Source organism: Brassica oleracea, chromosome C3, assembly GCF_000695525.1.
Source record: "Brassica oleracea var. oleracea cultivar TO1000 chromosome C3, BOL, whole genome shotgun sequence".
Classification (NCBI taxonomy): Eukaryota; Viridiplantae; Streptophyta; class Magnoliopsida; order Brassicales; family Brassicaceae; genus Brassica; species Brassica oleracea.
In genome coordinates, this window is record NC_027750.1 from 4,660,716 (window position 1) to 4,687,457 (window position 26,742).

The 26,742-nt window shown below is 38.4% G+C and overlaps 10 protein-coding genes and 1 pseudogene across 13 annotated transcripts; 9 read left to right on the plus strand and 2 right to left on the minus strand.

The window, feature by feature from the left end:
• The first annotated feature begins 413 nt into the window (after positions 1-413).
• Positions 414-2,193, plus strand: LOC106334012 (F-box/FBD/LRR-repeat protein At5g18770-like). 2 transcript variants are annotated; one of them, XM_013772383.1, is made up of 4 exons: positions 414-466; positions 568-1,510; positions 1,621-1,767; positions 1,852-2,193. In XM_013772383.1, exons 1-4 carry the CDS (start codon positions 435-437, stop codon positions 2,191-2,193), a joined length of 1,464 nt encoding a protein of 487 aa, XP_013627837.1. In that variant the 5' UTR covers positions 414-434. The 2 variants fall into 2 exon arrangements, with proteins under 2 accessions (XP_013627837.1, XP_013627836.1); XM_013772382.1 differs by having other exon boundaries at positions 435-466; positions 559-1,510.
• Positions 2,194-2,915: 722 nt separating this feature from the next.
• Positions 2,916-4,753, plus strand: LOC106333836 (F-box/FBD/LRR-repeat protein At5g18770-like). Its single transcript, XM_013772233.1, has 4 exons — positions 2,916-3,007; positions 3,117-4,059; positions 4,167-4,310; positions 4,403-4,753. The coding sequence occupies exons 1-4, from the start codon at positions 2,916-2,918 to the stop codon at positions 4,751-4,753; spliced, it is 1,530 nt and encodes a 509-aa protein (XP_013627687.1).
• Positions 4,754-6,416: 1,663 nt separating this feature from the next.
• Positions 6,417-8,154, plus strand: LOC106328950 (annotated as a pseudogene).
• Positions 8,155-9,325: 1,171 nt separating this feature from the next.
• On the plus strand, positions 9,326-11,344 carry LOC106328948 (F-box/FBD/LRR-repeat protein At5g18770-like). Of its 3 annotated transcripts, none has more exons than XM_013767497.1 (4): positions 9,326-9,432; positions 9,532-10,483; positions 10,584-10,727; positions 10,826-11,344. In XM_013767497.1, the coding sequence occupies exons 1-4, from the start codon at positions 9,401-9,403 to the stop codon at positions 11,168-11,170; spliced, it is 1,473 nt and encodes a 490-aa protein (XP_013622951.1). In that variant the 5' UTR covers positions 9,326-9,400; the 3' UTR covers positions 11,171-11,344. The 3 variants fall into 3 exon arrangements, with proteins under 3 accessions (XP_013622951.1, XP_013622952.1, XP_013622950.1); XM_013767498.1 differs by having other exon boundaries at positions 9,541-10,483; XM_013767496.1 differs by lacking the exon at positions 9,326-9,432 and having other exon boundaries at positions 9,439-10,483.
• A 253-nt stretch (positions 11,345-11,597) lies between these two features.
• Positions 11,598-14,659, plus strand: LOC106335488 (F-box/FBD/LRR-repeat protein At5g18770-like). Its single transcript, XM_013774020.1, has 4 exons — positions 11,598-12,293; positions 12,412-13,348; positions 13,447-13,590; positions 14,293-14,659. Exons 1-4 carry the CDS (start codon positions 12,265-12,267, stop codon positions 14,599-14,601), a joined length of 1,419 nt encoding a protein of 472 aa, XP_013629474.1. The 5' UTR covers positions 11,598-12,264; the 3' UTR covers positions 14,602-14,659.
• A 101-nt stretch (positions 14,660-14,760) lies between these two features.
• LOC106335485 (FBD-associated F-box protein At5g18780) lies at positions 14,761-16,794 on the plus strand. Its single transcript, XM_013774018.1, has 4 exons — positions 14,761-15,120; positions 15,226-16,134; positions 16,198-16,341; positions 16,438-16,794. The coding sequence occupies exons 2-4, from the start codon at positions 15,259-15,261 to the stop codon at positions 16,726-16,728; spliced, it is 1,311 nt and encodes a 436-aa protein (XP_013629472.1). The 5' UTR covers positions 14,761-15,120; positions 15,226-15,258; the 3' UTR covers positions 16,729-16,794.
• On the minus strand, positions 16,765-17,463 carry LOC106335486 (50S ribosomal protein L33-like). Its single transcript, XM_013774019.1, has 2 exons — positions 17,422-17,463; positions 16,765-17,154 (listed from the first exon to the last, which is right to left on the minus strand). The coding sequence occupies exon 2, from the start codon at positions 17,144-17,146 to the stop codon at positions 16,970-16,972; it is 177 nt and encodes a 58-aa protein (XP_013629473.1). The 5' UTR covers positions 17,147-17,154; positions 17,422-17,463; the 3' UTR covers positions 16,765-16,969.
• A 122-nt stretch (positions 17,464-17,585) lies between these two features.
• On the plus strand, positions 17,586-19,016 carry LOC106332180 (NADH dehydrogenase [ubiquinone] 1 alpha subcomplex subunit 8-B). Its single transcript, XM_013770652.1, has 3 exons — positions 17,586-17,676; positions 17,791-18,005; positions 18,646-19,016. Exons 2-3 carry the CDS (start codon positions 17,818-17,820, stop codon positions 18,776-18,778), a joined length of 321 nt encoding a protein of 106 aa, XP_013626106.1. The 5' UTR covers positions 17,586-17,676; positions 17,791-17,817; the 3' UTR covers positions 18,779-19,016.
• Positions 19,017-20,553: 1,537 nt separating this feature from the next.
• Positions 20,554-21,216, plus strand: LOC106332681. The gene is made up of 2 exons (XM_013771156.1): positions 20,554-20,749; positions 20,832-21,216. The coding sequence occupies exons 1-2, from the start codon at positions 20,599-20,601 to the stop codon at positions 20,969-20,971; spliced, it is 291 nt and encodes a 96-aa protein (XP_013626610.1). The 5' UTR covers positions 20,554-20,598; the 3' UTR covers positions 20,972-21,216.
• Positions 21,217-21,450: 234 nt separating this feature from the next.
• LOC106333724 (receptor-like cytosolic serine/threonine-protein kinase RBK2) lies at positions 21,451-24,025 on the minus strand. The gene is made up of 9 exons (XM_013772145.1): positions 23,938-24,025; positions 23,670-23,761; positions 23,137-23,571; positions 22,805-23,056; positions 22,462-22,616; positions 22,271-22,350; positions 22,047-22,182; positions 21,747-21,896; positions 21,451-21,646 (listed from the first exon to the last, which is right to left on the minus strand). Exons 1-9 carry the CDS (start codon positions 24,003-24,005, stop codon positions 21,464-21,466), a joined length of 1,551 nt encoding a protein of 516 aa, XP_013627599.1. The 5' UTR covers positions 24,006-24,025; the 3' UTR covers positions 21,451-21,463.
• An 847-nt stretch (positions 24,026-24,872) lies between these two features.
• LOC106333408 lies at positions 24,873-25,898 on the plus strand. Its single transcript, XM_013771856.1, has 3 exons — positions 24,873-25,050; positions 25,150-25,195; positions 25,658-25,898. The coding sequence occupies exons 1-3, from the start codon at positions 24,916-24,918 to the stop codon at positions 25,702-25,704; spliced, it is 228 nt and encodes a 75-aa protein (XP_013627310.1). The 5' UTR covers positions 24,873-24,915; the 3' UTR covers positions 25,705-25,898.
• The last annotated feature ends 844 nt before the right edge of the window (positions 25,899-26,742 follow it).

Consider the following 26,742-nt stretch of genomic DNA (forward strand, 5'->3'; position numbering starts at 1 on the left):
TTTTTTATTTTAAAAGCATAATATAATTTGGCAAGTTATTTTGTTTCCTTAATTAAAAGATACTAGATCTAAAATGACAACTTTCTATTGGTTGGTGAACCTAAAGGTTCACCCTAGGGGGTGAACCCAAGAAAAAGTCATATTCCATCTCATTCATTTGATGTAACGTTCTCAAATCCTAAAATCACGGCCGTGACTTTTTAATGAAGAAAGAGAAAACGACTCTATATATATTTCATTTCATTTCATCTCATTCACTTGATGTAACGTTCTCAAATCCTAAAAGGCTAAAATCTCGACGTGACTTTTTAACGAAGAAAGAGAAAACGACTCTATATGTTAATCTCATTCACTTGATGTAACGTTCTCATACCCTAAAATCTGAGAGAGACGATCACTCGGTAGATCGAATAAACAGGAGAGAGCTAGCTTCAATGGAGAAGATCTTCTACAAGTCCCAAAAGCGGTAAGCTCCTCTTTCATCTTCTCCCCTGTTTGCCTCTATCGTATGCAATTTTGCTTTTGTATGGAAATTAAAGTCTCGCATTTTTGTAATAGTCTCACCAGGTTAGGTGTCTCGTCTAGTTCAGTTCGAGAGGGAGAAGAACGTGTTGTTATCAGAGAGGAAGATAGGATAAGCTCATTACCTGATCCTTTGTTATGTCATATACTCAGCTTTCTCACCATCGACGAAGCTGTTTGGACAAGTGTTTTGTCTTCTCGTTGGAGACATCTCTGGAAATGGGTTCCTAGGTTAGAACTAGACAGCTCTTATTTCCCTAGTGACAAAGCCTGCGTTGATTTCATCGACGAGTTTCTTGCTTTCCAAGGCAAGTCCTACTTGCGTGAGTTCAAGTTAACCATTGACCACGATGTCTTCTATAGCGACGTTTCTCTTTACGAGCCGTGTCTCGGTAGAGTGGATATGCGCAAGATCGAACGTTTCCAAGTCGAGAACCGGTTTGAAAAACTTAGCGTTGATAACATTGCGACGCCCTTAACGCTCTCCGCGTGTGAGGCATTGGTCTGCTTAAAACTCCATTTCGTTAGGCTAAATGAGTTCGTGTCTCTTTCATTGCCCTGTCTCAAGATCATGTACTTGGAAGACGTTGTTCTGCCTAGTGACGCGGCAGCAGAGGCTCTGATCTCCTCCTCTCAGGTTCTTGAAGTCTTGAAGATAAGCCTCAGTAGAGATGATGTTGTGGTAGCTTTACGCGTCTGCTCAACGTCGCTTAAGAGCTTCAATCTAAAAGGAGTGGAACGTTGTTATGTTTGTGGACACTATTCAGTATTGATTGATGCGCCCAAGCTTGAGTATCTGAGTCTCATGGATTACTACCATTTCAGAAGCTTTGAGATAACCAGTATGGCAGCTGACTCTGTCAAGGTTGATATTGATGTCGAGTTTATGCTGATAAAAGGTTACTTGTCGGAAACGAAGATGGTCTACAATCTTGTCAAGAGTTTTTCAGGTGCTGAAGATTTGACCATATCATGGAAATCTCTGGAGGTATAATAATATGTTTATATGATCATGACAAAATCTCTTAAAACTTTTCCCATTATCATATATGGTTGTTTTTTACTCACTTTGTTTGTGCTCTTCTCTTTGCTTTACAGTTTATATATAGTAGTTTCCATCGTATGAAACGACCTCCCAAGTTGCATGACTTGACTGTTTTGCGTGCCACCATGTGCTTATACGCATCCCCTAAACTATTGCCAGTCGTTCTTGAGAGCTGCCCCAATCTGAAACACTTGACATTGGTAACAATTTTGGCTTTTAAAACTTTGCAAGTTCTGAGATTAAGTCCTGGATTTGAATTCTGTCAGATTGGTGTGTTTTTGCAGGAATTGGTTATTGATGATGATCCTGATGCCGGGAGTAGTACTAGACTCTCCACTGTGCTGCCTCGTTGTTTGGTGTCGTCTCTGGAATCTGTTGAAATGGAAAGCCCGGTCACGGAGATAGCTACTGAACTGAAATTGGCTAGATACTTTATGAAGAACTCGACTACGCTCAAGAAGCTCGTGCTGCGTTTGAATGATTGTACACTCAAGCCTTGTGTCTTGGAACAACTCGTGAAATCTTCAAAGCGCTTTGGTTTGTCTCAATTCGAAGTTATTCCAGTGGTTCCAACTCCAAATCCAAGGCCTGAGGGGTATGTTTATGAAAAATCACGTAGGTTCTAAAGTTGGCGTTGAAGATGAAACTAGTTGGCTCAGCCTTTAGGTTGATTCCCACTGATTACTCCATTTGGTTTTTGGTTGAATGATTTTGAGTCTCTATTATTGAACTTTGTCTCAAGATTACGCACTTAGAATATATGTTATTATTTCCAACGTTAATAGCATGCTCTGTTTTGATTATAAGGTCACTTGATCTGCACTTGTTTAGTTTACCGTCAACAAGACAGTTCAAAGTAGTTGTGATCAATACAAGCATTACGCGTTCACTCTGGAACGAGCAGATCCTGGTTGTGTTGAAAATACGCTGGGAGACAGTTTGTGATCGATACTCCGAGACTTGAATAAATTTATAATGTAAACTGGTATAAAGAGAAAGAAATGGAGAGTGGCCGTTGAAATAACATACTTTTTGTCTCCTTAGTTTAAGAGCATTTTCCTTTCAAAATGAGATTGATTGTTGGAAATACTCTTGAGGCCAAGTGAAATCTTCGAACTGGAACTTACACAAAAGTCTAAACCCTAACGTAGCTGGCAAGGTAAAGAGAAACAGGTAACTAGATTGTGGCCAGGCCCAATTGAGCATAGAGCCATACAAGCTGACCCGGTCTAGATCCGGATACCCGGTAATTCGCTTACACTCATAAATTTATTTATTTTTTCCGAGCAAAAGGAAAACAGAGAGACCCATGAAGAGCTTCTTCTTCTAAGAACACAAACCCTAAAATATGAGGGGAAGACGATTACTTGGATCAAAATCAAAGATAAACAGGAAAGAAGTAGCTTCAATGGAGAAGCTCTTTAACAAGTCCCAAAAGCGGTAAAGCTCCTCTCCTTCCTTGCTCGCTCAATTTTCTTGTTGCGCTCATTTCTTGTGTTATAGTATATGCAAATGTTAAAGTTTCGATTTTTGTAATAAATCTTATCAGGTTAGGTGTCTCGTCTAGTTCAGTTCGAGAAGAAGAAGAACGAGTTGTTATCAGAGGAGAAGACATGATAAGCTCATTACCTGAACCGTTGTTGTGTCACATACTCAGCTTTCTTACCACCGAGCAAGCGGTTCAGGCAAGTGTTTTGTCCTCTAGATGGAGACATATATGGAGATGGGTTCCTAGGTTAGAACTAGACAGCTCTGATTTCACAGACAACCAAGCCTGTGGGTATTTCATAGATAAGTTTCTTGCTTTCCAAGGCAAGAACTACTTGCGTGAGTTCAAGTTGACCATTGACCACGACATCTTTGGTGGAGATGCTTCTCTTTACGAGCCTTGTCTCAGCAAAGTGGATATGCGGAAGCTCGAACGTTTCCAAGTCGAGAATACGTTTGGACCTGTTAGCTTTGATGACTTCCCGACACCCTTAACACTCTCCGTGTGTGAGGCGTTGGTCTGCTTAAAGCTCCATTACGTTAGGCTGAACGATGATTTGAAGTCTCTTTCCTTGCCTTGTCTCAAGATCATGTTCTTGGAAGACGTTGTTATGCCTAGCGACGCTGCTGCAGAGGCGCTCATCTCCTGCTCTCCGGTTCTTGAAGTTTTGAAGATATGCCTTAGTAAAGATGATTTTGTGGTAGCTCTACGTGTCTGCTCACCGTCGCTTAAGAGCTTCACTCTAAAAGGAGTGGAACGTTGTTATGTTTGTAGACACTATTCAGTATTGATTGATGCCCCGAAACTTGAGTATCTGAGTCTCATGGATTACTACCATTTCAGAAGCTTTGAGATAACCAGTGCGGCTGAGTCTTTCAAGGTTGATATTGATGTCGATTTTGCGGAGAAGAGTAATTTCATGTTGGAAATGATGATCATCTACAGTTTTCTCAACAATTTTTCTGGTGTTAAAGATATGACCATGTCATGGAGAACTCTGCAGGTATATATAATTAAACCGACGATAAGCTTTTAAAACTTTCTCATTATCATTGTTTTTTTTTTTTTTATCTCCTCTCACTTTGTGTGCGCTCTTCTCTTTGCTTTCAGTTTATATATGAAATCCATCGGATGAGCACACTCCCCAAATTTCATGACTTGACTCGTCTGCGCGCCACTGTGTGCTTAAACGCATCCCCTGAACTATTGCCAATGCTTCTTGAGAGCTGCCCCAATCTGAAACACTTGACATTGGTAACATTTTTGGCTTGAACTTTTCAGTTAGTAAAGGTTTTTTTATCTGGTCAGTCCTGGATTTGACTTCTGTCAGATATGTGTTTTTGCAGGAATTGTTTATTCATTATCCTGTGGCATCGATAGGTGGACTCTCCACTGTGAGGCTGCCTCGTTGTTTGGTATCGTCTCTTGAATCTGTTGAAATAGAAAGCCCGGTCACGGAGGAAGCTACTGAACTGGATTTGGCTAGATGCTTTATGAGGAACTCTACAACACTCAAGAAGCTCGTGCTACGTTTGAATGAGTCTTCTACTGGAGTTAAACACAAGCCTTGTGACTTGGAACAACTCCTAGAATTTTCAAAGCGCTATGGTTTGTCTCAATTCGAAGTTCTTCCAGTGGTTCCAACTCCGAATCCATTGCCTCCAGGGTATGTTTATGTAAAATCCCATAGGTTCTAAAGCTGAAGTTAAAGATGAAACTAGTTGGTTCATCCTTCTTTGGCTTGATTCCCGTGGCTTCCCTTTCCTTTCCTTCTTTTTCTTCTTTCTGTGTGAGGTACTACTGGTATGGCTTAAGACTCCATTTGGTTTGGTTGAATGATTTTAAGTCTCTATTATTAAACTTTGTCTCAAGATTTTGCACTACTTAGAATATGTTATTATTTCCAACGCTATTATCATGCTCTGATTTCATTATAAGCCATTTTGATAATGACATAGAATCTATGCGTCTGTTCTACGTCACTTAAGAGCTTGACTCTTAACACTTGTTGAGTTTGCCGTCAACAAGACAGTTGAAAAGTAGTTGCGATAAAAACAAGTGCTTCGGTAATGGTTGGTATTTAATGTGGACGTTGACTGGACTGATAGTAGTGTATACGTATGGGTAATAAGTACTATCATCAGTCAGTGATTAGTTAAAGCTACAAAATGCGCCCATCTTTGACTACGAAACAAGAATAACAACTATTGTTTAGAAATAGAAGACATGATTAAACGTATAAGACGAGGGTTTCACCTCCGGAGTATTCGATTTCCGGTGGGTTGCTTAATTTCTCCTATCTAGTTCATCATTCCTTGTTCTATGTAACTGCAAAAAAATTAACATAGAGGGGGAAATCAGCGTAGTCATAAATCAACGCTAATTTATTTCAAATACCATATATAAACTAATAAATTATAGTTTTATCATACATTGAGGCATTTTCCGTTAATCAATGGAAGTTATACGGTCATTACAAAATGCTAAAGTGTCAAAAACAATGTATTTATTTCAAATATCATACATGCATGAATTAACAATGTTTAAGAAATAGTTAGGCAACTATGCGTCTTATAGAGGATTAGCGACTACACGGATTATTCGGGATGTAATAAAGAGACTAAAAATTAGATATTTTAGCTTTAAGGTTATTTGTGAAATAACCAAAACAAAAACAATTTTTTGTTTTTTTAGAAATAAGATAGAGAGAAATAGAAAGAGAAAAGCGGAGAGAGAATATGATTCTGGTTAATTTGTGAATTTATAATTTTTTCTTAATTAATAGGTCTAATTTCTCTTAAATTTTTGTGTCCAATTATAATTTTTTTTTATGAATTATAAAAATTAGATATAGAAAAAAAAGTAAAACAAAATTTATGGATTCGCAATAACATTATCAATTGATTAAACAGATTTACACTAATTTAAATTTATTTAGATCAATTTAAACCGGTTTAAATCGCATAAACTAGATTTTTTTAATCATTTTTGCTAAAACTAATTTGTAGCATAGGTATTAGGTGGGATGCCTAGGCGACATTTAGACCGAAATTTAGAACATGTTTAATATTGCGTTTTAAGGCCAAGGGATATCTTCAGACTGAAACTTACACGCAGCCTCTAAACCCCAACGTAGCTGGTAGGAAGAAGAAAAACACGTAACTAGCTTGTGCCCAGGCCCAATACAAGCTGACCTGGTTTTAATCCGGGGGAAACAGAAGAGGTCCATGAGCTTCTAAGAACAAAAAGAAGAAGAAGAAGACGACGACGGCATCGTTCACGTTCACGAACCCTAACCCTAAAATTTCAGGGAAACGATTACTTGGATCAAATCAAGAAACCAGGAGAGAGAGAGCTTCTATGGAGAAGCTCTTTTATAAGTACCAAAAGCGGTAAGCTCCTCTTCTTCCTTACTCTCAGTTCTGGCGTTACTGACTCAACCCCTGTATGCATGCATTGCTGAAAGTTTCGATTTTTGTAATTAATCGTATCAGGTTAGGTGTCTCCTCTAGAGCAGTTCGAGAAGGAGAACGAGTTGTTATCAGCGGGGAAGATATGATAAGCGTATTACCTGAACCGTTGCTATGTCACATACTTAGCTTTCTCACCACTGAGCAAGCTGTTTGGACAAGTCTTCTCTCCTCTGGATGGAGACATCTCTGGAAATGGGTTCCCAGTTTAGAATTATACAGCTCTGACTTCACAAACCGACCAAGTCTGTGTTGATTTCATCGACGAGTTTCTTGCTTTCCAAGGCAAGTCCTACTTGCGTGAGTTCAAGTTAACCATTGACCATGATGTCTCTAACAGTAAGGCTTCTCTTTACGAGCCCTGTCTCGGTAGAGTACTGTTGGATATGCGGAAGCTTGAACGTTTCCAAGTCGACAATAAGTTTGCACATGGTGGTAGCATTGTTTACACCTGGTTAACTCTGTCTGCGTGTGAGGCATTGGTCTGCTTAAAGCTCCATTTCGTTTGTCTGAATGATGACTTGGAGTCTCTTTCCATGCCCTGTCTCAAGATCATGTACTTAGAAGAAGTTGTTCTGCTTAGCAATGCGGCTGCAGAGGCGCTGATCTCCTGCTCTCCAGTTCTTGAAGTCTTGAAAATAAGCCTTAGTAAATATGATGTTGTGGTAGCTTTACGTGTCCGCTCACCGTCGCTTAAGAGCTTCACTTTAAAACGAGTGGAGCCTTGTTATGCTCATGGACGTTCGGTTGTGATTGATGCACCGAAACTTGAGTATCTGAGTCTCATGGGTTACTACCGTTTCAGAAGCTTTGAGATAGCCAGTAAGGCTGAGTCTTTAAAGATTGATATCGATGTCGAGTTTGAGCTAATGAGTGATTTCTTGTCGGAAAAGAAGATCGTCTACAATCTTCTCAAGAATTTTTCAGGTGTTAAAGATATGACCATATCATGAAAACTCTGGAGGTATATAAAACTCTATAACAACTTTCCCATTATCATTGTTTTTTTTTCTCTCACTTTGTATGTGCTTTTTCTCTTTGCTTACAGTTTATATATACTTCCCATCATACATACCCAGTCCCCAAATTTCATGACTTGACTCGTTTGCGCGCCACTATGTGCTTAAACGCATCCCCTGAACTCTTGCCGACCGTTCTTGAGAGCTGCCCCAATCTGAAACACTTGACATTGGTAACCATTTGGGTTAAACTTTTCTAGTTCTGAGATTAGTAAGGTTTGTATCTGGTCAGTCGTGGTTTTGAATTCTGTCGATTCGTGTTTGTAGGAACTGTTTCTTGATCCAATCAGAAGACTGTCTGAACGCTCCACTGTACTGCCTCGTTGTTTGGCATCGTCCCTCGAATCTGTTGAAATGGGAAGCCCGGTCACGGAGATAGCTACTGAACTGAAATTGGCTAGATACTTTATGAAGAACTCGACTACACTCCAGAAGCTCGTGCTACGTTTGGACGAGTCTTCTACTGGAGTGAAACACAAGCCTGGTGTCTTGGAACAACTTGTGAAATTTTCGAAGCGCTATAGTTTGTGTCAATTCAAAGTTCTTCCAGTGGTTCCAACTCCGAGTCCATGTCCTGGGTATGTTCATGTAAAATCCAATAGGTTTTAAAGCTGGAGTTAAAGATGAAACTAGTTGGCTCAGCCTTCTTTAGCTTGATTCCCATGGCTTCCCTTTCCTTTTTTTTTCTCTCACTTCTCTGTGTGATGTACTACTGGTATGGCGTAAGACTCCATTTGGTTTGGTTGAAATTATTTTTTATACACTGTGGAGTAATTTGTGTATTGCTCGACAATGATATGGTTTCAAACTCAATGAGGACAAGTGTGATGTGATACCGTCAAAGAGATCCATTCTCTATAACATTTCTACTTGTTATTTTTATTTTTTTTAAGATTTCGCATTCAAACATATCTTTACCTTTTTAAAATTTTGAACGAGAATAAATAGAGCATCCTCAAATTTGTATAATTATATATGTTTAGTCATAAAAAAATTAATTTTAGTATTTTCAAATTGTATTTTTTATTTGTTTATAAAAATTTAGTAAACTCAAAAATAAATTTGAGATTCGCAGTTGGAGTAACATACCCTCACCCTCGTATGATTGTTGGAGATACCCAGTCCAGTCCCAAAATACCCATACAAGCTGACCCGGTCTGAATCTGGATACCCGGTTTTTACTCATTATAGAAAAAGGGATTTTATTTATTTTTGTCCGAGGGAAACAAAAACAGAAGAGGCCCATGATTAGGCCATGGGCGTTCGAGGGGCCATCGGTTTCGGTTCGGTTGATTTAGATTTTGGATTTTCGGTATTATGTTCATAAGTCTCGTTCGGATTTTACTAATTATTATCAGGTCGGGTTCGGTTCGGATCGGATTGTAACCAATGTTTGAAATCATCCAAACTATATTTTTTAAACCTCAAAACTTGATAAAATGTTTTTTTTCAAAATATATAAATTATTCACAAATCTAATTAAAAATTAGATAAGCTATCTAAATTAACTAAAATGTAATAAAACAAACTAGATTTTTTTTTTTATATAAACATTAACATATTTGACTAATTCCAGATATTTTTGGATTCTAGTTTGGATTTTGGTTCGGTTCGGGTTATAACCAAACCCCAAAAGCTCATAGATCCCGTTCAGATATTTTTATAATAGTTCGGATCTAGTTTTGGTTTTTTCGGTTCGGGTTTAGGTAGATTTCGGATTGGGGTAAAAACCTCCGGGCCTGCCCATGATGAGCATAAAAACAAAAAAGAAGTAGACGACGTTTTACAAACCCTAAAAATTCAGGGAAGCGATTAATCGATCAAATTAAGATAAACGGGAGAGAAGCAAGCTTCAATGGAGAAGCTCTTTTATAAGTCCCAAAGGCGGTAAGAGCTCCTCTCCGTCCTTACTCGCACAATCTTGTTGTTGCGCTCGTCACTCAACCCCTGTATGCATGTTGAAAGTTTTCGATTTTTGTATATACATATTATCAGGTTGGGTGTCTATTCTAGTTCAGTTCGAGAAGGAGGAGAACGAGCTGTTGTCAGAGGAGAAGATTTGATAAGCCTTTTACCTGAACCGTTGTTATGTCACATACTCAGCTTTCTTACAACTGAACAAGCTGTTAGGACAAGTGTTTTGTCCTCTAGATGGAGAAACATCTGGAAATGGGTTCCTAGGTTAGAATTAGACAGCTTTGATTTCACTAATGACAAGGTCTGTGTTGATTTCATCCACAAGTTTCTGGCTTTACAAGGCAAGCCCTACTTGCGTGAGTTCAAGCTGACCATTGACCACGATGTCTTTGGTAGCGAGGCTTCTCTTTACGAGCCGTGTCTCGGCAGAGTGGATATGCGGAAGCTTGAGCGTTTCCAAGTCGAGAATAAGTTTGGACGTGGTGGTGGCTTTGATGACTTCCGGACACCCTTAACACTCAAAGCGTGTGAGGCATTGGTCTGCTTAAAGCTCCATTTCGTTAGTCTGAATGATGACTTGGTGTCTCTTTCCTTTCCCTGTCTCAAGATCATGTTCTTGGAAGACGTTGTTCTGCCTAGCGACGCGGCTGCTGAGGCTCTGATCTCCTCCTCTCCGGTGCTAGAAGTCTTGAAGATATGCCTTAGTAGAGATGATTTTGTGGTAGCTTTACGTGTCTGCTCACCGTCGCTTAAGAGCTTCACTCTAAAACGAGTGGAACCTATTTATCCTCGTGGACATTCTGTTTTGATTGATGCCCCGAAACTCGAGTATCTGAGTCTCGTGGATTACTACCATTTCAGAAGCTTTGAGATAATCAGTAAGGCTGAGTCTTTCAAGGTTGATGTCGATGTTGAGTTTGAGCTGCTGACTGATTACTTGGCTGAAAAGAAGATCGTCTACAATCTTCTCGACAACTTTTCAGGTGTTAAAGATATGACCATGTCATGGAAAACTCTGCAGGTATATATAAACTGATGACAAGCTTTTAAACTTTCCCATTATCATTGTTTTTTTTTTTGTTTTCTCTGACTTTGTTTTGTGCTCTTCTCTTTGCTTACAGTTTATATATAGTTCCCATGAGACAAACCCACTCCCCAAATTTCATGGCTTGACTCGTCTGCGTGCCACTATGCGCTTAAACGCATCCCCTGAACTATTGCCAGTCGTTCTTGAGAGCTGCCCCAATCTGAAACACTTGACATTGGTAACAATTTTGGCTTTTAAACTTTTTATAGTTCTGAGATCAGTAAGGTATTTATCTGGTCAGTCCTTGATTTGAATTGTGTCGATTTGTATTTGCAGGAATTGTTTTTTGATTATCCAATCAGATGGCTGTCTGAACTCTCCACTGTGCTGCCTAGTTGTTTGGTGTCGTCTCTTGAATCTGTTGAAATGGAAAGCCCGGTCACCGAGGTGGCTACTGAACTGGATTTGGCTAGATACTTTATGAAGAACTCGACTACACTCAAGAAGCTCGTGCTACGTTTGGATCAGTCGAGTGGAGAACAACACAAGCCTGGTGTCTTGGAACAACTCAAGAAATATTCAAGGCGCTATGGTTTGTCTCGGTTCGAAGTTCTTCCAGTGGTTCCAACTCCGAATCCATTGCCTCCAGGGTATGTTTATGTAAAATCCGATAGGTTCTAAAGCTGGCGTTAACAGAAACTAGTTGGCTCAGCCTTTAGCTTGATTCCCATGGCTTCCCTTTACTTTTTTTTTTCTCCTTTGTGTGAGGTACTGGTATGGCTTAAGTCTCCATTTAGTTTGGTTGAATGCTTTTGAGTCTCTTTATTAAACTTTGTCTCAAGATTTTGCTAGAAAAAATTAATTTTTCTTTCAATAGTAAAATTTGATTTTATAGTTTTGGTGAAAAACTCAATTTTCAGTTTTTAATAGAAAATTTTGGTTTTATGATATTAGTGGGAGAATACGATAATTTTTCTAGATTTTTTTGGTTTTGAAAGAAAACATCAATTTTATAATTTTAGTAGAAATGTAATTTATAATTTTGTGATGGAAAACATGATTTTGGCGTTGGGCGAAAAACTTGTTTTATAATTTTAACAAAAACACACGATTTTAGTGATCTGCTTTCGTTTTATAAGTCTAAACCTCAATGTTGTTTAAAAACTTATTTGATTTAATAGTAACAATAATACTGGCGCATAGATTTGTCTAAGGATTCTTTGAATACACACACACAAAAATCATTCTAATCGGGACGTGTTAGTCTGGTGGTGAATGGCTTGCAGCTGCAAGTACGGCCCTGGATTAGACTAGTATCGGCCACCGAAGTTTTTCACATATGTTTTTTTGCTCGAGAAGAACAATATGTGGTATGAGGCTCGTCCTCGTCAAAGGTCCTAAACTTACTATAAGTGTGGCCAGGAAACACCTAGTAAATATCAAAAGATCACTTCATCTTCTACTCAGTGAAGAGGACACGAGGATCGTACTTGCGGGAACTCAAGCTTCTCAAGAAGTCCCTTGCTATACTCTTCACTGACCCAGGCCCATTTGAGCAAATGAGCAGTCATACAAGCTGACCCGGTCTTAATCCGGATACCCGATTATTCATTTTATTTTTCCAAAGACGGAAAGAAAGAAAAACAGAAGAGCTTCTAATAAGAAGAAAAAGAAGAGGACGACGACGACGACGACGTTCACGAACCCTAAAATTCCAGGGAAGACGATTATTACTCGGATCAAATCAAAGATATCAGGAGAGAGAGAGAGATTCAATGAAGCTCCTTTATAAGTACCAAAAGCGGTAATCTCCTTTTCTCCTCCTTCCTTACTCTCTCGCTCAATCCTATCGTTGCGCACAGTTCTGGCGTCACTATGCATTGTTGACGTTTCGAATTTTGGTAATAATCGTATAATATCAGGTCAGGTGTCTCGTCTAGATCTGCTCGAGAAGGAGAAGAACGAGCTGTTATCAGCGGAGAAGAAGATAGGATAAGCGTATTGCCTGACCCGTTGTTATGTCACATACTTAGCTTTCTCACCACTGAGCAAGCGGTTTGGACAAGCGTTTTGTCCTCTAGATGGAGATACCTCTGGAAATGGGTTCCTAGGTTAGAACTAGACAGCTTTGATTTCACTAACGACAAGGTCTGTGTTGATTTCATCGACAAGTTTCTTGCTTTCCAAGGCAAGTCCTACTTGCGTGAGTTCAAGTTAACCATTGACCATGATGTCTCCAACAGTAATCTTTCTCTTTACGGGCCGTGTCTCGGTAGAGTGGTTGATATGCGGAAGCTTGAACGTTTCCAAGTCGAGAATGAGTTTGAACATGGTGGCATTGTTTACATCCGGTTTACTCTTTCTGCGTCTGAGGCATTGGTCTCCTTAAAGCTCCATTCCGTTTGGTTGAATGGTTTTAAGTCTCTTTCCTTTCCCTCTCTCAAGATCATGTTCCTGGAAGACGTTGGTCTTCCTAGCGATGCGGCTGCAGAGGAGTTGATCTCCTGCTCTCCTGTTCTACAAGTTTTGAAAATATGCCTTTGTAAATATGATTCTGTGGTAGCTTTACGTGTCTGCTCACTGTCGTTAAAGAGCTTCACTTTGAAACGAATGGAGCCTCGTTATTCTCGTGGACATTCTGTGTTGATTGATGCCCCGAAGCTCGGGTGTCTGAGTCTCACGGATTACTACCATTTCAGCAGCTTTGAGATAACCAGTGTGGCTGACTCTTTCAAGGTTGATATCGATGTCGAGTTTGAGCTAATGAGTGATTACTTGATGGAAATGAAGATCATCTACAATCTTCTCAAGAATTTTTCAGGTGTTACAAAAATGACCATATCTTGGAAAACTCTGGAGGTATATAAACTCTATGAAACGCTCTAAACTTTCCCATTACCATTGTTTTTTTTTGTTCATCTTCTCACTTTGTTTTGTGCTCTTCTTTTTGCTTACAGTTTATATATAGTTTCCATCAGACGAACCCAGTCCCCAAATTTCATGACTTGACTTGTTTGCGTGCCATTATGTGTTTAAACGCATCCCCTAAACTATTGCCAATCGTTCTTGAGAGCTGCCCCAATCTGAAACACTTGACATTGGTAAAAAATTGGCTAAAACTTTTCAAGTTCTGAGATCAGTAAAGTATTTATCGGCAAAGAGTGAGTAGAGATGATTTTGTGGTCGCGTTACGTGTCTGCTCACCGTCGCTAAAGAGCTTCACTCTAAAACGAGTGAAGCCTGCTTATTATGCCCCTGGACATTCTTCAGTATTGATTGATGCACCGAAACTTGAGTGTCTGAGTCTCTTGGATTTCTACCAGTTCAGAAGCTTTGAGATAGCCAGTATGGCAGCTGACTCTTTCAAGGTTGATATTGATGTCGAGTTTGAGCTGATGACTGATTACTTGTCGGAACTGAAGATCATCTACAATCTTGTCAAGAGTTTTTTAGGTGCTGAAGATATGACCATATCATGGAGAACACTGCTGGTATATAAACTGTGTCTGTGACAAGCTTTAAACTTTCCCATTATCATTGTTTTTTTTTTCTTTCTCACTTTGTTTGTGCTCTTTCTCTTCCGCTTACAGTTTATACATAGTTCCCCTCTGACGAACTTTCTCCCCAAATTTCATGGCTTGACTCGTTTGCGTGCCACTATGTGCTTAAATGCATCCCCTGAACTATTGCCAATCGTTCTTGAGAGCTGTCCCAATGTGAAACACTTTGACATTGGTAACAATTTTGGCTTTTAAACTTTTCAATTAGTAAGGTTTTTATTCTGTCGATTTGTGTTTGCTGAGTTGTTAATTCATTATCCAGAAGTGATAGCTAGACTCTCCACTGTGCTGTCTCGTTGTTTGGTGTCGTCTCTTGAATCTGTTGAAATGGAATGCCCGGTCACGGAGATAGCTACTGAACTGGATTTGGCTAGATACTTTATGAAGAATTCTACAACACTCAAGAAGCTCGTACTACGTTTGAATCAGTCTTCTACTGGAGAGAAACACAGGCCTGGTGTCTTGGACCAACTCATTGAATCTCCAAGACTCTCTAGTTTGTGTCAGTTCGAAGTTATTCCAGTGGTTCCAATCTCAGAATCATTTGTGTGAGGTACTACTGGTATGGCTTAAGACTCCATTTGGTTTGGTTGAATGATTTTGAGTATCTCTTATATCATGCACTGGTTTGATTATAGGCTCTTTGATATGTTATTACTACCAAGACTCTGCACTTAGAACATGATATCAGTGCTATTACTTTTAACGCTAATATCATGCTCTGGTTTGATTAATGACATAGAATCTATGCGTCCGTTTTACGTCACTTAATAGCTTGACTCCACCACTTGTTGAGTTTGCCGTCAACAAGACGGTTGAAAAATAGTCGTGATCAATAAGAGTGCTTTGGCAAATGATAATGGTTGATATTTAATGTGGACGTTGACTGGACCCATAACTTATTATGGATATTGGGTAATGACTAAGAAATTTAAATACTATACTTAGTCAAGGATTAGTTAAAGCTGCAAGCAAAATGCATCCAACTTTGAGTATAAAAACAAGAAAGGTCAAAGATAACAAGGAGGGCTTCAGAAAATAGACGACGAGGGTTTCAATATTCAATCTCCGGTGAGTTACTTTCTCCATACTTCTACTTTGCTCGGCTAATCTATATGTAACTGCAAAGTTTTTAAGTTAAAACGATTGAACATATGATAAATTGAATTTTTTCAGGTCGTTTTCTCTCTAAAAGTCAAAGAAAAAGCTATGCAAGGAGGAAGAAGTGGAACAAGTGGTGAAGACAGGATAAGCATATTGCCTGAACCATTGCTATGTCATATACTCACCTTTCTTACTACCAAGGAATCTGTTAGGTCAAGTGTTCTGTCCTCTAGATGGAGAGATCTCTGGCTATGGGTGCCTAGATTAGATCTGGACAAATCTGACTTCTCAGAGGAGAACACCTGCGTGAGTTTCATCGATAAGTTTCTCAATTTCCGAGGTGAGTCCTACTTGCGTGGCTTCAAGCTAAACACTGACCACGATGATGACGAGTCCAATTCTTCAGTGGAGGCATGCCTGACGCGAGTGGTTAACAAGTGTAAGATTCAGCATTTCGAAATCAAGAACTACTTTGGGTTTTGCTACCTTGAGATGTCTCTAGTCTTTTCAATGTGTGACACATTAGTTAGCTTGAAACTCAGCTTCGTGATGATGAGTGATTACGACCAGTCATGTTCTTTACCGTGTCTCAAGTCTCTGCACTTGGAAAAAGTTGTATTCCCCAGCGATGAAACTGCAGAGGCGCTCATTTCATCCTCTCCGGTTCTCAAGGATTTAAAAATGAGCCAGAGTGAATATGATTCTGTGCAAGTGTTACGCGTCCGGTCCAAGTCACTAAAGAGCTTCACTCTGGAACGGGCGGATCCTGGTCGTGTCGAAAATAGTTTGGAGACAGTAGTGGTGGACACTCCGGGACTCGAGTATCTGAATCTCATAAATTACCAGTACACAAGCTTCCAGATAGTTAGCTTGAGTGAATCTGTCAAGTTTGATATCGACGTGGTGTTATCCAGCACTCTTAACATTCTAACCTTTGTTTCACATGCTAGAGATATGACTATCTCCAGGAGGACACTTGAGGTATCTACACACTGATCTCTAAACTTTCTTTATTGAGAGTTTTAAGCTAACGCTATCTGGCAGTTCATCTATTATCACCTGGAAATAAACCGACGATCTAAATTTCATGGCTTGGCTCGTCTTCGTGCTACTATGTTCTCAAACTCCTCTCCAGCGATGTTGCCAGTCATTCTTGAGGCATGCCCGAATCTCAAACACCTCACCTTGGTGATGATTTTTGCCCTATCTACTTTTGCACATAGATTCTTGACTTTCCACCCACTCATCTTTGTGTTTCTATGTCCTTGTTTTGTTCCTTTGTAGGAACTGGTTCATCATTTTCTGGTGACGGAGGGGACAAGTAGGCTTCTGAATCTACTGCCTCCTTCTTTGATATCGTCCCTTGAAACTGTTGATATCGAAAGCCCGGTCACGGATAAAGCAACGGAACTGGAGCTGGTAAGATACTTCTTAGAGAACTCGACAAGACTCAAGAAGATCGTTCTACGTTTGAACCAGTCTTGTCGGAAAAATCACAAGCCGGGTTTCCTGAAACAACTCGTTGAATATCCAAGATGCTCGGGTTTGTGTCAGTTTGTCATTCTGCACTGTTGAACTTGGATAATACTTTAAAGAGTAGTTAGCGATGTATTGATTGACAATGATATGGTTTCACTACTGAAAAAAACTATGATTTGAGAATTAAAGAGACCCACTTTCGTTTTTGCCTTTAAAAGTGTCAAAAGAATCATCAAAAACTGAAGCTTACAAAGTCTAAACCACAACTTAACTTGAGAGCTTATTTCATTGATAGATTTGTTCTTGGAAAGCAATGAAACACACGCAGACAAAACGATCACTTCATCTTCTGCTCAGTGAAGAGGACATGGCGATTGACACGAGGATCGTACTTGCGGAACTCAAGCTTCTCAAGAAGACCCTTGCTACTCTTCCTCTTGACATAGAAGAATCCAGTTCCAGCTGCTGAGACTAGACGGATGAACATGAACGTCTTCTTCCTCTTGTCTCCCATTTTTCTCACTTCAATACACCAAACCATAGAAACATCACTAAACATCAACAATCCTCAATTTTGATACTCATGCGACGTAACAACCGTATACAGATAACAATGCAATAACAAAAATTTCACAGAGAGAAGCAAACATAAACCCTAGATCATTTTTTCAATGCATCGATGAAATGAGCCAGAACTTAAAGAAAACAAAAGCTTCCGCGAATCCAAAATTGAAACAAATGAAATTCACAAGAGATCAAAAAGATAGGGGTGGAGCAGCAGAAACTTACCTAAAGGCAGACGGCGACGAGACGGCGGCGATACGACGGCTGAGAGGATTATTAATAATAAAACAAAAAAAAGCTTTTATTAAGGCCCATTGATTATGAATGGGCTTTCAAAAGCAGTATTTAAGTTGATCAAATAGGCCCAATAAGGCCCATTATTCATTCAGCTACTCTCTCACCTGGTTCTGTTCTCTCTCTCTCATTTCACGTTTGTAACTCAGTGGAGAAGAAAGATCCAAGTCGATCCGTTGCAAAAAGGTACGACGATGATCATTGTCTGCTCTTAGATTCTACTGTATATCTTGAATTTGATTTTTGTTTCGGTTAACGGGGAAGATTGCGATTGATTTTACCATTTCCCTTTGGATTCAGTTTTAGGGATTTCGAATTTTCCGAGCTATGTCGAGTGCGGTGGACGCGACGGGTAACCCGATCCCTACTTCCGCGGTGTTGACTGCGTCGGCGAAGCATATAGGTTTAAGATGTATGCCGGAGAACGTCGCCTTCCTCAAGTGCAAGAAGAATGATCCTAACCCCGAGAAGTGTCTCGACAAGGGTCGTGACGTCACTCGCTGCGTGCTTGGCTTGTACGTTTCTTAAAAGCTCAATTCTTTTTTGGGTTCTATGATCTCTTGCAAGCTTAGTAGTTTTGGGTTTTCTTTGGTTTGGTTGTGAATTGTGATGAAGATAATGAGTATCAAATGGTTGGTTTAGGGATTGATTCATTCTTCAGTGTGAAAGTTTACTTCTTTCATTGAAGTGAGCATAGCTGCTTTAATGTCTTAACCACAGGCTTAGCTATATTCTTGGCCACGAGCATGATAGTTTGGAACACGGTAGATTACCTAGTAACTGTTTGTGTATTGTTTAGAGTCCAGAAGAGCTATCTGTGCCATGCATTTTCGTGTTATGATATCCTTGAAACTGGTACACACCAAGTAGTAGAGTAGCCTTCTGTTTCATTAGGCATGGTAGAAACAGATTCATAAACTGAATTCCTAAGGTAAAATTCGTTAAGAAGCCAACTGCTTCCCTTGGAATGTTGGTTTAAGACTCCAGTTTTGTTGTTTAGAAGTTGTTTACTCTTATACAAATGATACAATGCTATGATTGTATCAATCAAAAAGATTTTGAACCTATCAATCTCACTGTGTTTCATTAATGATGTTGATTCCACCACATTTGCTATATTATTCAGTTTTGTTGATGGTTTGGTGAATGTTGCAGGTTGAAGGATCTACACCAGAAGTGCCAAAAGGAGATGGATGACTATGTGGGGTGTATGTATTACTACACAAACGAGTTTGATCTGTGTAGGAAAGAGCAAGAAGCCTTCGAGAAAGTGTGTCCTCTGAAATGAGAATCACAAGTTATTGTCAATGTTTTAATTTGCAATCTCCTAATAAAGCAAAATGTTCATTTTTGAATGAGCTTTACTCTCTCCTCTTTTTGTTGTTGTCATCACCATTTTTTTTTCTCTCAAATGCTTTCGTAGCAAGTTTTCAAAGACAATGAAATGACTCGATTCTCATTGTTTGATGGTTCTTTAATCAGCACAGAATGGATTTCTCGAGTAATAATCCGTGTTCATGAGCTTTATCAGTTACCTTAAAAGTAAAAAAGTATTATGAGGATTTTGTTTCTATGTTGTGAGAATAGGTCTATTTTATTTGTTCGTCCATCATTGTTAAATCTTCACATTCAGCAATTAATGGTAATTTGAGTAGAGTTTGATACGTTTATAACTTTATATCTTTACCACAAGCCCTATATTTATTTATTTTTTATTTTTAAAAGAATTTTAAATTTATTCAAATCAAAAAACCTTTTGTCCAGAGTTTCATCTGCTGCTATATTCAAAGACATAAATGAAAACCAAAAGAATTATGCTTTCTATAACTCCCAAGCTTCACTAGTCTCTGTCAAACCAATCTTCCATCATCTTCTCATATTTTCCTCCTACCCTCTTTCTCAGTGAAGATATTCTGTTTCTAATAAGCTTATCAAGCTTTGCGATCAGACAAGCAGCTGGCTGCGATGCCTCACCAACTCTTCTCACATTCCTTTCATGCCATATCGCATAAGCCACGGCCTGAAAGCAATAACGCAGTAGCACAGTCGAACTCCGCTTGTGTAATCCCTTCTCAACAATCCGAAGCACTCGATCCCATTTATACACTTCTCCATGCCCTGCCAAATGTTTAATGGTTCCAATCCAGACTTCCTTAGAGTAAGAACACTCAAAAAATAAATGATCACGAGTCTCAGCTTCCATTTTACACAACCAACATGTGGAAATGGCTTGAGGATTCCACCTAAGAATCCTATCTCCTGTTGCTAGTCTATCATGAATAGCAAGTCAAGCAAGGAAAAAAAATCTCGGAGTAGCTTCAGTGAACCACACTCCTTTTACCCAAGACACCTTCGAATACGGGTTTCCTATATTTATTGTTATGACCATCATGGTTAAATGGACTGACAAAAACAGTTCATCACCCACCAGTTGGTTTTTCAAGATTTAATTTTGTGTTTCAGATTAGCGAGAGCTCTTCATAATGTAGAGTGTCTTCGAAATTGTTAAGATGTTAAAAAAAGAAAAAAGAAATTCTCCCTTGGATCAATTCAATCCTTGTCGTCCATTTTATATGTAAACCAGTAATCCATCCGTTCCATTTTAATTGTCGTTCCAGGTTTATGCATATAGATTAATAAAACATATGATTTTGTATATTTTCAAAAAAAAAATACAATTACCTATACACCTAACCATATTTAAACCAATAGAAAAATAAAGTAGAGAATCTTAATAATAAATTTTGCATTGAAACAATAAAACGACACTTATTTTGAAACGAAAATTTTTCCCCAAAACGACAATTAAATCGAAACGGAGGGAGTAGTATTTAAGGATTGAGATCCATTTATGTAAGCATCAGTACATCCAAAACATTTTATAAACAACACAAAGGAGGACAAATTTGAATACTCTGAGAGCTCCAGAGGCTTTCGCTAACTGAATTACCCAGTTACCCCTGCCTCTCGAGTTTCATATTAGTGACGTGGCGTAATTAATCTGCTGGGCCCTATGATGTTCTTTCTTTTTCTATAAACATTTTTATTTATTTAAGAGTTTTTCTGATATCTCTCAAAGAGAAGAGTGAGTGAGAGGATCAATCATCAATGGCGTCTCCAACACCAACGAGAATCTCATTCCGTATACTGATCCTGATCGCTTTGATGGTGCTTCTATTCTATGTCGGCCGTCCTCTCTACTGGAAGATCTCCGCAACCATCCACGATATCCGCCACAACAAGCAATCCGTCAGAGAAGGTAACCCTCGACCTCCCCCTCTATCTATCGGATTGATTCTCTCATATCTTTTCTTATTACGGTCGGTGCTGTTTGGATACAGGTATATCTCAGATCGTACAAGAGGCGCAGAGATCGGTGGGATGGTATCACGACGAGTCGGACTCTGGGATCTTAGAGGTTCATAACAAGAAACCGAGAGTCTCCGCCTCTCGGAGGCTTCTTTTCGCCGGTGATCAGTGAGAAAATTTCACATTTGGTTTGTTCTAAATAATTTGTACTACTGCTGTGTTTGTTGTCTGTGTGTATGTTTGATCGTGTCGCCACTTTACAAGAATAACATTATCAAGTTTTATAGGTCGACATTGTCGTAATTCGTATTCCGACAAGATAACATATCTACATGACCTTATTAATAAGGTAGATATATTAAACTATATAGAGAGCTTGTGAATTTCTGTTTGTATGAGTTTTTGCTTGAAACTTGCCAAAACTTGTTTACGAGTCTCGTTTATGTGCAAACTTGTTTATATCGTACGTGAAAATAAACGCCAAGAACAAACATATTTCAGACATAAGATGGCATTACCAGGTAATAGCTTTAGTTAAAGAGTGAAATAAAAAAATAGAAAGAAAAACATCATGATCATAATCATATACATACACCATAGCCCAACATGTTGAAGCAACACTGAACCTTTTTTTAATCCTCTTTTGTGCTTTAAGTAAATTGTTTCATGAGTTTTTAGATGTTCCGAGAACAGTCTCCATGTGTCGGTTAATATCGTTCAAATATCTTGTCGAGTTGTATTCTTCGTTATCCAATAGTTCTTCCGAGTAAGTCCTCTGCAGTTTGGAGTTTTGTCGTTGTTTTAGCTGGTCTAAACTGCCCTTGTCGCCTCTAAAAATCTCCACAACCTGAACATATAATATACACACTTCATTATATATGTTACCAAATTAATAAGAAAATTGGTGACTTAATAAAAGATGGAGTTGAATGTTTTGGTATGCATGCCTGATTCATGTGAGGCCGGTTCATGGAGGTTTGGTGTATGCACAAGGATGCTATGAAAACAAGGCGTTCCAACTCTTCTAAGTCGTAGTCATCTCCCATAACCGGATCAACTAGTTGTTTGATCTTGTTCTCTTTGATCAATGGCTTGGCCTACAAGAGCATACGTGGCCCATGTTAGTAATTTCACAACAAAATAGATATAACAATCTACTCACACTATCTATTGGTTCTGAATCAAGGAAGTATCAGACAAAGATTCTATCTAGTTGTGGTTTAAGAGAGGGTCGGACAATCACATACCCACATGACAAGGCTATGTTGTGCGCTGTCTAGGGCTTGTTTACCAGTAATGAGCTCAAGAAGCAGGACTCCATAAGCATATACATCTGTTTTCTCGTCCACAATACCATGCATGAAGAACTCTGGCGGAAGATAGCTGATCAATGAAAACATACAAGATTATATGAAGCACAAGAGATGTGTGAATCCGCGTATATGATCTATATCAGTGAGAGGATCCAAACCCGAATGTTCCTTCTATTTTCGATACGGTATGATGAGTCCATTGGTCTGGCAGCCATTTAGCCAGGCCGAAATCAGATATCTAAGAAAGAAAGAAAAAAGGATAGGGTTTTGAGTTCATACTTGTTTCATAATCATAACTTAGAAAACAAGTTAGGGTATATGGAGATGTTAGTTTTCTCTTCATAATTACCTGAGCCTCAAAGTTCTCAGTGAGAAGAATGTTAGAAGCTTTGATGTCTTTATGAATGATCCTTCTCTGGCAACCTTCATGGAGATAGTACAGTCCTTCAGCTGTTCCTGTCGCCACTTTGTATCTTATGCTCCAACTCAACTTCTCTTTCGCCTCTACAAAATGTTACAAGGATCTTAATTTGTTTTTTGAATCATCAAAGATATGACAAACAAGACCTACTATATACATCACTGAAACCTATTTTCAGATGAATTTGCTTTTACTTAAATATTTGTCTACAAGTTTCATATAGTTTTTAAAGATTGCTTTGAAAACATGAGTTAGGAATAGATTTTATCACCATAGAGCAAAGAAGCGAGGCTTCCATTAGGAGATAGCTGAAGAACAAGATGCATTCCTCCTTCAACACAGTATCCAATAAGCTTAGCTATGTTTGGATGATCTACATGAACTATGATCCCTAACTCGGAAAGATAATCCATTGTCATCTCCTCTGCAGAACCTCTAGTCAGTTTCTTTATTGCCACTATTTGCCCATCTGCCATCTGTCCCTTATATACTTCCGCATATCCTCCTTCTCCAATCAGATTCTCTGCCCAAAATAACCATGATTTTCATGTTATATTACTTCACATACGAACAAGTTGTTCTTTACAAGATTAGTGTTCGGACCACGGCTGTAGCCATTGGTAGCGGTTTGAATATCTTGGAGGGAGTAGTTTCTCCAAGAGGGTTTGAAACAGAACAAGTCACCAGTGTCAAGAGAAGTAGCAGGTAGAACAGGGACCATGTTGTCTCTTATGCGTTTGCTTTTACGTCTGGTTAGTTTAGGGACTCCTTTAAGAGGTGTGTTGAATGGCATTGCGGATGATCCTTTCTTGAGTAAACGGACGAAACGACCTCTCCATTGACCGCTAGTGAGGCCTATAGATGAATGATGGTGGTGGGAATGGTGATTATGAGGTTCTGATGATGCTAATGAGTCTGACGTGCTCACCACGGGACATGATGTTTCAGATTCTATGCTCCTTGATAAGTCATCGTCTGATTCGGTTTGGTTGGGGTAGAGTTTTATGTTTTCTTGATTTGAACAGAATGATTGTAAATCTGATGCAGAGAAAAAGATTTTTCATGAAATCTTTTAGCACAAGGAAACAACCAAGTCAGTTAAATATTTGTAACCTATTGAGTCAATTACTAATTACCATGAGAAGAGAAAGAATCAGAGAAGCCAGCTCTAGATCTTCTTGTTGAGAAAGGACTTAGTTGTTTTCCACGATTCTCAACGTCTACATTGCTGCGAGATCATATGTTTTGTACCAGAAAAAGATGAGTTGCATTATAAATGAAATGACTTGCGAGACAAGGTACACAACCATTTGCAAATCTTGTTCCGCGAGCAACGTTATATAACAACATATTTCTCTGAAGACAATTAAACAGTATCTCTAGATGTTTTGTAAGGAAATTTACCATGAGGGAGACGAAGATGAGGTCGTTGTGGAAGCAAGAGTTTCTGATGATTCTCTAACGCGTTCCATAGATTAATTGCAGACAGAAGATGAGACAAGGAATGGAAATAGGAGAAATGACTAAGGAAAGAGAAGAGAGAAAGACATGATCATTTGTTTTTAATATTTGCACCTTATCTTCTCTGTTGTTATAACTGAAAATCCGCCTCTTCTCTTAGGGCCTTCTTCTTTCTTAATTTTAGATGAAACTAAAGTCCTATCTTTTTCTTCGAAATAGAAAATTCCCAGAGATTATCCCCAATGCTTTGATCAACATTTCTAAATACTAAATTTAGAGTAACAGATTTATATTTTCTCCATGCACACAAAAAGGCATTTTTTCAAGTGAAATAAAATATTTTCAAAAGGATCCATATAAGAATGTTTCATTGATGAGGTTCTCGCTATAGTATTTCACCCCCAAAAAAAAAACAATAATTGTTACTCTTCAAAGTATAATTTTTTTATACTAACCAAAGATATTTAAACTTTATTTTCCGAAATTTTTGTGTGTGAAATTTTCAACTAATTAAAATATATATTGTATAAAATATTATTTTTAGTTAGTGTTATATTATGATGAGAAATTTCCTTAAAAAATGTCCTTTTTCAAAAAAAAAAAAAGAAGTTTATGTGGATGTGACCAGCTCCCAAACTCCCGCATTGGTGGGTTGACGTCGCGTGGGCAAACTCCGTTTCCGGACAACCCGACAAAGGTTACCTGAAGTCATTAGAGACAGCATCAATCTCGTAGTCTTGTTTTACCTTTGGACTTATCTACCACCTGTTGACCTTTTTAATATAAAAGACCTTCTTCCTATATATAAATGGGCTTGAGTTATAAAACAAAGCCCATTAAAAATAAATAAAAGTGCCCTGATTTGTTAATATCTGAATCTTCTTCCTCCACAACCGAAGAACCCAAATTTTCGCCGTTGAAATGGAGAAAGCGACGGAGAATCCCAATTCCGAGGCGCAACCTCCTCCTCATCCGAATCATCAAATGGATGCAGACGATGACGATGAGAATGTGAAACAGCTCAAAGAGTGTTCTTCTCTCTACTTGTCTTTACAGGTTCTTCTGTTTTCCCAGATTAACCATCGTCGTCTATTCGATTCCTCGACCTTCGTTGTATATTCCTTACATAGTTTTCTTTTGTCCGATCTTTTGCAGGATTGTCTCGTTGATAACAACAGGGACTGGAAGTCTTGCCAGAAACGTAAGTCTCTCTCTCTCTCTATCTCAATTTTACTTAACAAGTTAAAATCTGAGGGTTAGGGTTTTAGAGCATCTCCAATGTACACTTATATATTTTCCTCTAAAATAAAGACCTAAAAATGCTCCAATGTATACCGAGTTACTCTATTTTAGAGGAAAATATAGAGTAAAATTACTTTTTGCGTCTATATTTAGAAGTAGAAATATCATATCTATATATTTTCTTAGAGTTAGAGACATACATTGAAGCATTTTCACCTCTATAATAGAGTTTTTCTATCTTAAGGGAAAATATAGAGATAGAAATAGGGGTGGGTTGGAGATGGTCTTAGAGCGAGGGTTTAGGTTTTTAGCCTAGGAGAACGAATTTGGATTTATTATTAGTGACTAGTTGATGTCTTACTCTTATTTGAAAGAGAAGATATAGTTGATAGCCTTTTGTTGTTTGTGATTTGCTGCAAAGACGTTCAAGCTTTGAAGGCATGCCATGAAAGGAGAACCAAGAAATGAAAGGGATGAGGAAAAGCCACACCTGATTGGGAAGTATTGATTAGTTTACTTCTTATACAGAAACCCTTTTATCGTATCAGTGTATTAACCATTGGTCCTCTGATCCTGTCAAGTAGTTGAGTTTTGTCTTAATAATTATTTCGCTGAAACAATTAACAGTTAAACAAACAGCAATGATAAATGCATTTCAGAAAGCTTGGTTTCTTTTCTTCCTAGTTGAATTTGGTTCATCAGAGTCAGAGGATATCTCTGTTATGTCTCTTATTTGAACCCTTGTTAATAGAAAGCTGATTCTTATGATGAAGAACCTGGTTTTCTTCAAAAGCTACACAACCGTGAAAATTGTATTCTACTTATTTAGCTAATTGTAGCATGAATCTTGTGATGAGAAGGGGATAGGTGAATGAACGGACAGTCACGGACTAGTCAGTGGAGACGATCAGAGAAACTTTTTTAAAACTGAGATTTATTTTTATTTGCTTCCACTCTGAAACTTCACTTTTATAACAGATGATTACTAAAATGTTAGTTCTCTTTATAACCACCACTTAATCATCAATTTAGTAATCAACTGTTACAAAGGTGAAGTTTCAGAGTGGAAGAGGCTTCCACTGCTCAGAGCCTCAGAGGGTATCTTGATTTAAACAAAACGAAAACGAGTTGCGTTTTGCTACTATATCTTAGTGCAAACTTATAGCCAAATTGTGGTATACTTTTAACTAATATTGTCACGTGCAAATTGTATATCAGTATGTTGGAGTGCATAAAGAGTTTACATGCGCGATTATTAACATAATATTAATTTTCTTTTTATAATGTCAATATCTAAACTTACATAGAATATATCAGCGTGAGACTAATTAATTCCCACATGTGTTTGTTAACAGTAACACCAAATGTAACTTAAGACCGATAAAACATAACGAAAACCGGTTAAACAAAACTTATGCCATGTTTTACTCTATGGAGGATATCTTTGGTATCCACATATTTGCATGTGTGTACAACATTATATTAGATGTAATTTATTCTTTGGCT

Coding starts and splice junctions, on each gene's coding strand:
- LOC106335486 (XM_013774019.1), bottom strand. CDS start 17,146: ATGGGAGACAAGAGGAAGAAGACGTTCATGTTCATCCGTCTAGTCTCA.
- LOC106333408 (XM_013771856.1), top strand. CDS start 24,916: ATGGAGAAAGCGACGGAGAATCCCAATTCCGAGGCGCAACCTCCTCCT. Junction 25,051..25,149: donor CTCTCTACTTGTCTTTACAG/GTTCTTCTGTTT, acceptor GATCTTTTGCAG/GATTGTCTCGTTGATAACAA. Junction 25,196..25,657: donor CTGGAAGTCTTGCCAGAAAC/GTAAGTCTCTCT, acceptor TTTGCTGCAAAG/ACGTTCAAGCTTTGAAGGCA.
- LOC106333724 (XM_013772145.1), bottom strand. CDS start 24,005: ATGGAACGCGTTAGAGAATCATCAGAAACTCTTGCTTCCACAACGACC. Junction 23,762..23,937: donor TCATCTTCGTCTCCCTCATG/GTAAATTTCCTT, acceptor ATGATCTCGCAG/CAATGTAGACGTTGAGAATC. Junction 22,351..22,461: donor CTGAGAACTTTGAGGCTCAG/GTAATTATGAAG, acceptor TTTCTTTCTTAG/ATATCTGATTTCGGCCTGGC.
- LOC106328948 (XM_013767496.1), top strand. CDS start 9,497: ATGCATGTTGAAAGTTTTCGATTTTTGTATATACATATTATCAGGTTG. Junction 10,484..10,583: donor TGTCATGGAAAACTCTGCAG/GTATATATAAAC, acceptor CTTTGCTTACAG/TTTATATATAGTTCCCATGA. Junction 10,728..10,825: donor ATCTGAAACACTTGACATTG/GTAACAATTTTG, acceptor TTGTATTTGCAG/GAATTGTTTTTTGATTATCC.
- LOC106332681 (XM_013771156.1), top strand. CDS start 20,599: ATGGCGTCTCCAACACCAACGAGAATCTCATTCCGTATACTGATCCTG. Junction 20,750..20,831: donor CAAGCAATCCGTCAGAGAAG/GTAACCCTCGAC, acceptor GTTTGGATACAG/GTATATCTCAGATCGTACAA.
- LOC106332180 (XM_013770652.1), top strand. CDS start 17,818: ATGTCGAGTGCGGTGGACGCGACGGGTAACCCGATCCCTACTTCCGCG. Junction 18,006..18,645: donor ACTCGCTGCGTGCTTGGCTT/GTACGTTTCTTA, acceptor TGAATGTTGCAG/GTTGAAGGATCTACACCAGA.
- LOC106333836 (XM_013772233.1), top strand. CDS start 2,916: ATGAGGGGAAGACGATTACTTGGATCAAAATCAAAGATAAACAGGAAA. Junction 3,008..3,116: donor TTTAACAAGTCCCAAAAGCG/GTAAAGCTCCTC, acceptor AAATCTTATCAG/GTTAGGTGTCTCGTCTAGTT. Junction 4,060..4,166: donor TGTCATGGAGAACTCTGCAG/GTATATATAATT, acceptor CTTTGCTTTCAG/TTTATATATGAAATCCATCG.
- LOC106335485 (XM_013774018.1), top strand. CDS start 15,259: ATGCAAGGAGGAAGAAGTGGAACAAGTGGTGAAGACAGGATAAGCATA. Junction 16,135..16,197: donor TCTCCAGGAGGACACTTGAG/GTATCTACACAC, acceptor GCTATCTGGCAG/TTCATCTATTATCACCTGGA. Junction 16,342..16,437: donor ATCTCAAACACCTCACCTTG/GTGATGATTTTT, acceptor GTTCCTTTGTAG/GAACTGGTTCATCATTTTCT.
- LOC106334012 (XM_013772382.1), top strand. CDS start 435: ATGGAGAAGATCTTCTACAAGTCCCAAAAGCG. Junction 467..558: donor TTCTACAAGTCCCAAAAGCG/GTAAGCTCCTCT, acceptor TTTTTGTAATAG/TCTCACCAGGTTAGGTGTCT. Junction 1,768..1,851: donor ATCTGAAACACTTGACATTG/GTAACAATTTTG, acceptor GTGTTTTTGCAG/GAATTGGTTATTGATGATGA.
- LOC106335488 (XM_013774020.1), top strand. CDS start 12,265: ATGAAGCTCCTTTATAAGTACCAAAAGCG. Junction 13,349..13,446: donor TATCTTGGAAAACTCTGGAG/GTATATAAACTC, acceptor TTTTGCTTACAG/TTTATATATAGTTTCCATCA. Junction 13,591..14,292: donor ATCTGAAACACTTGACATTG/GTAAAAAATTGG, acceptor GTGTTTGCTGAG/TTGTTAATTCATTATCCAGA.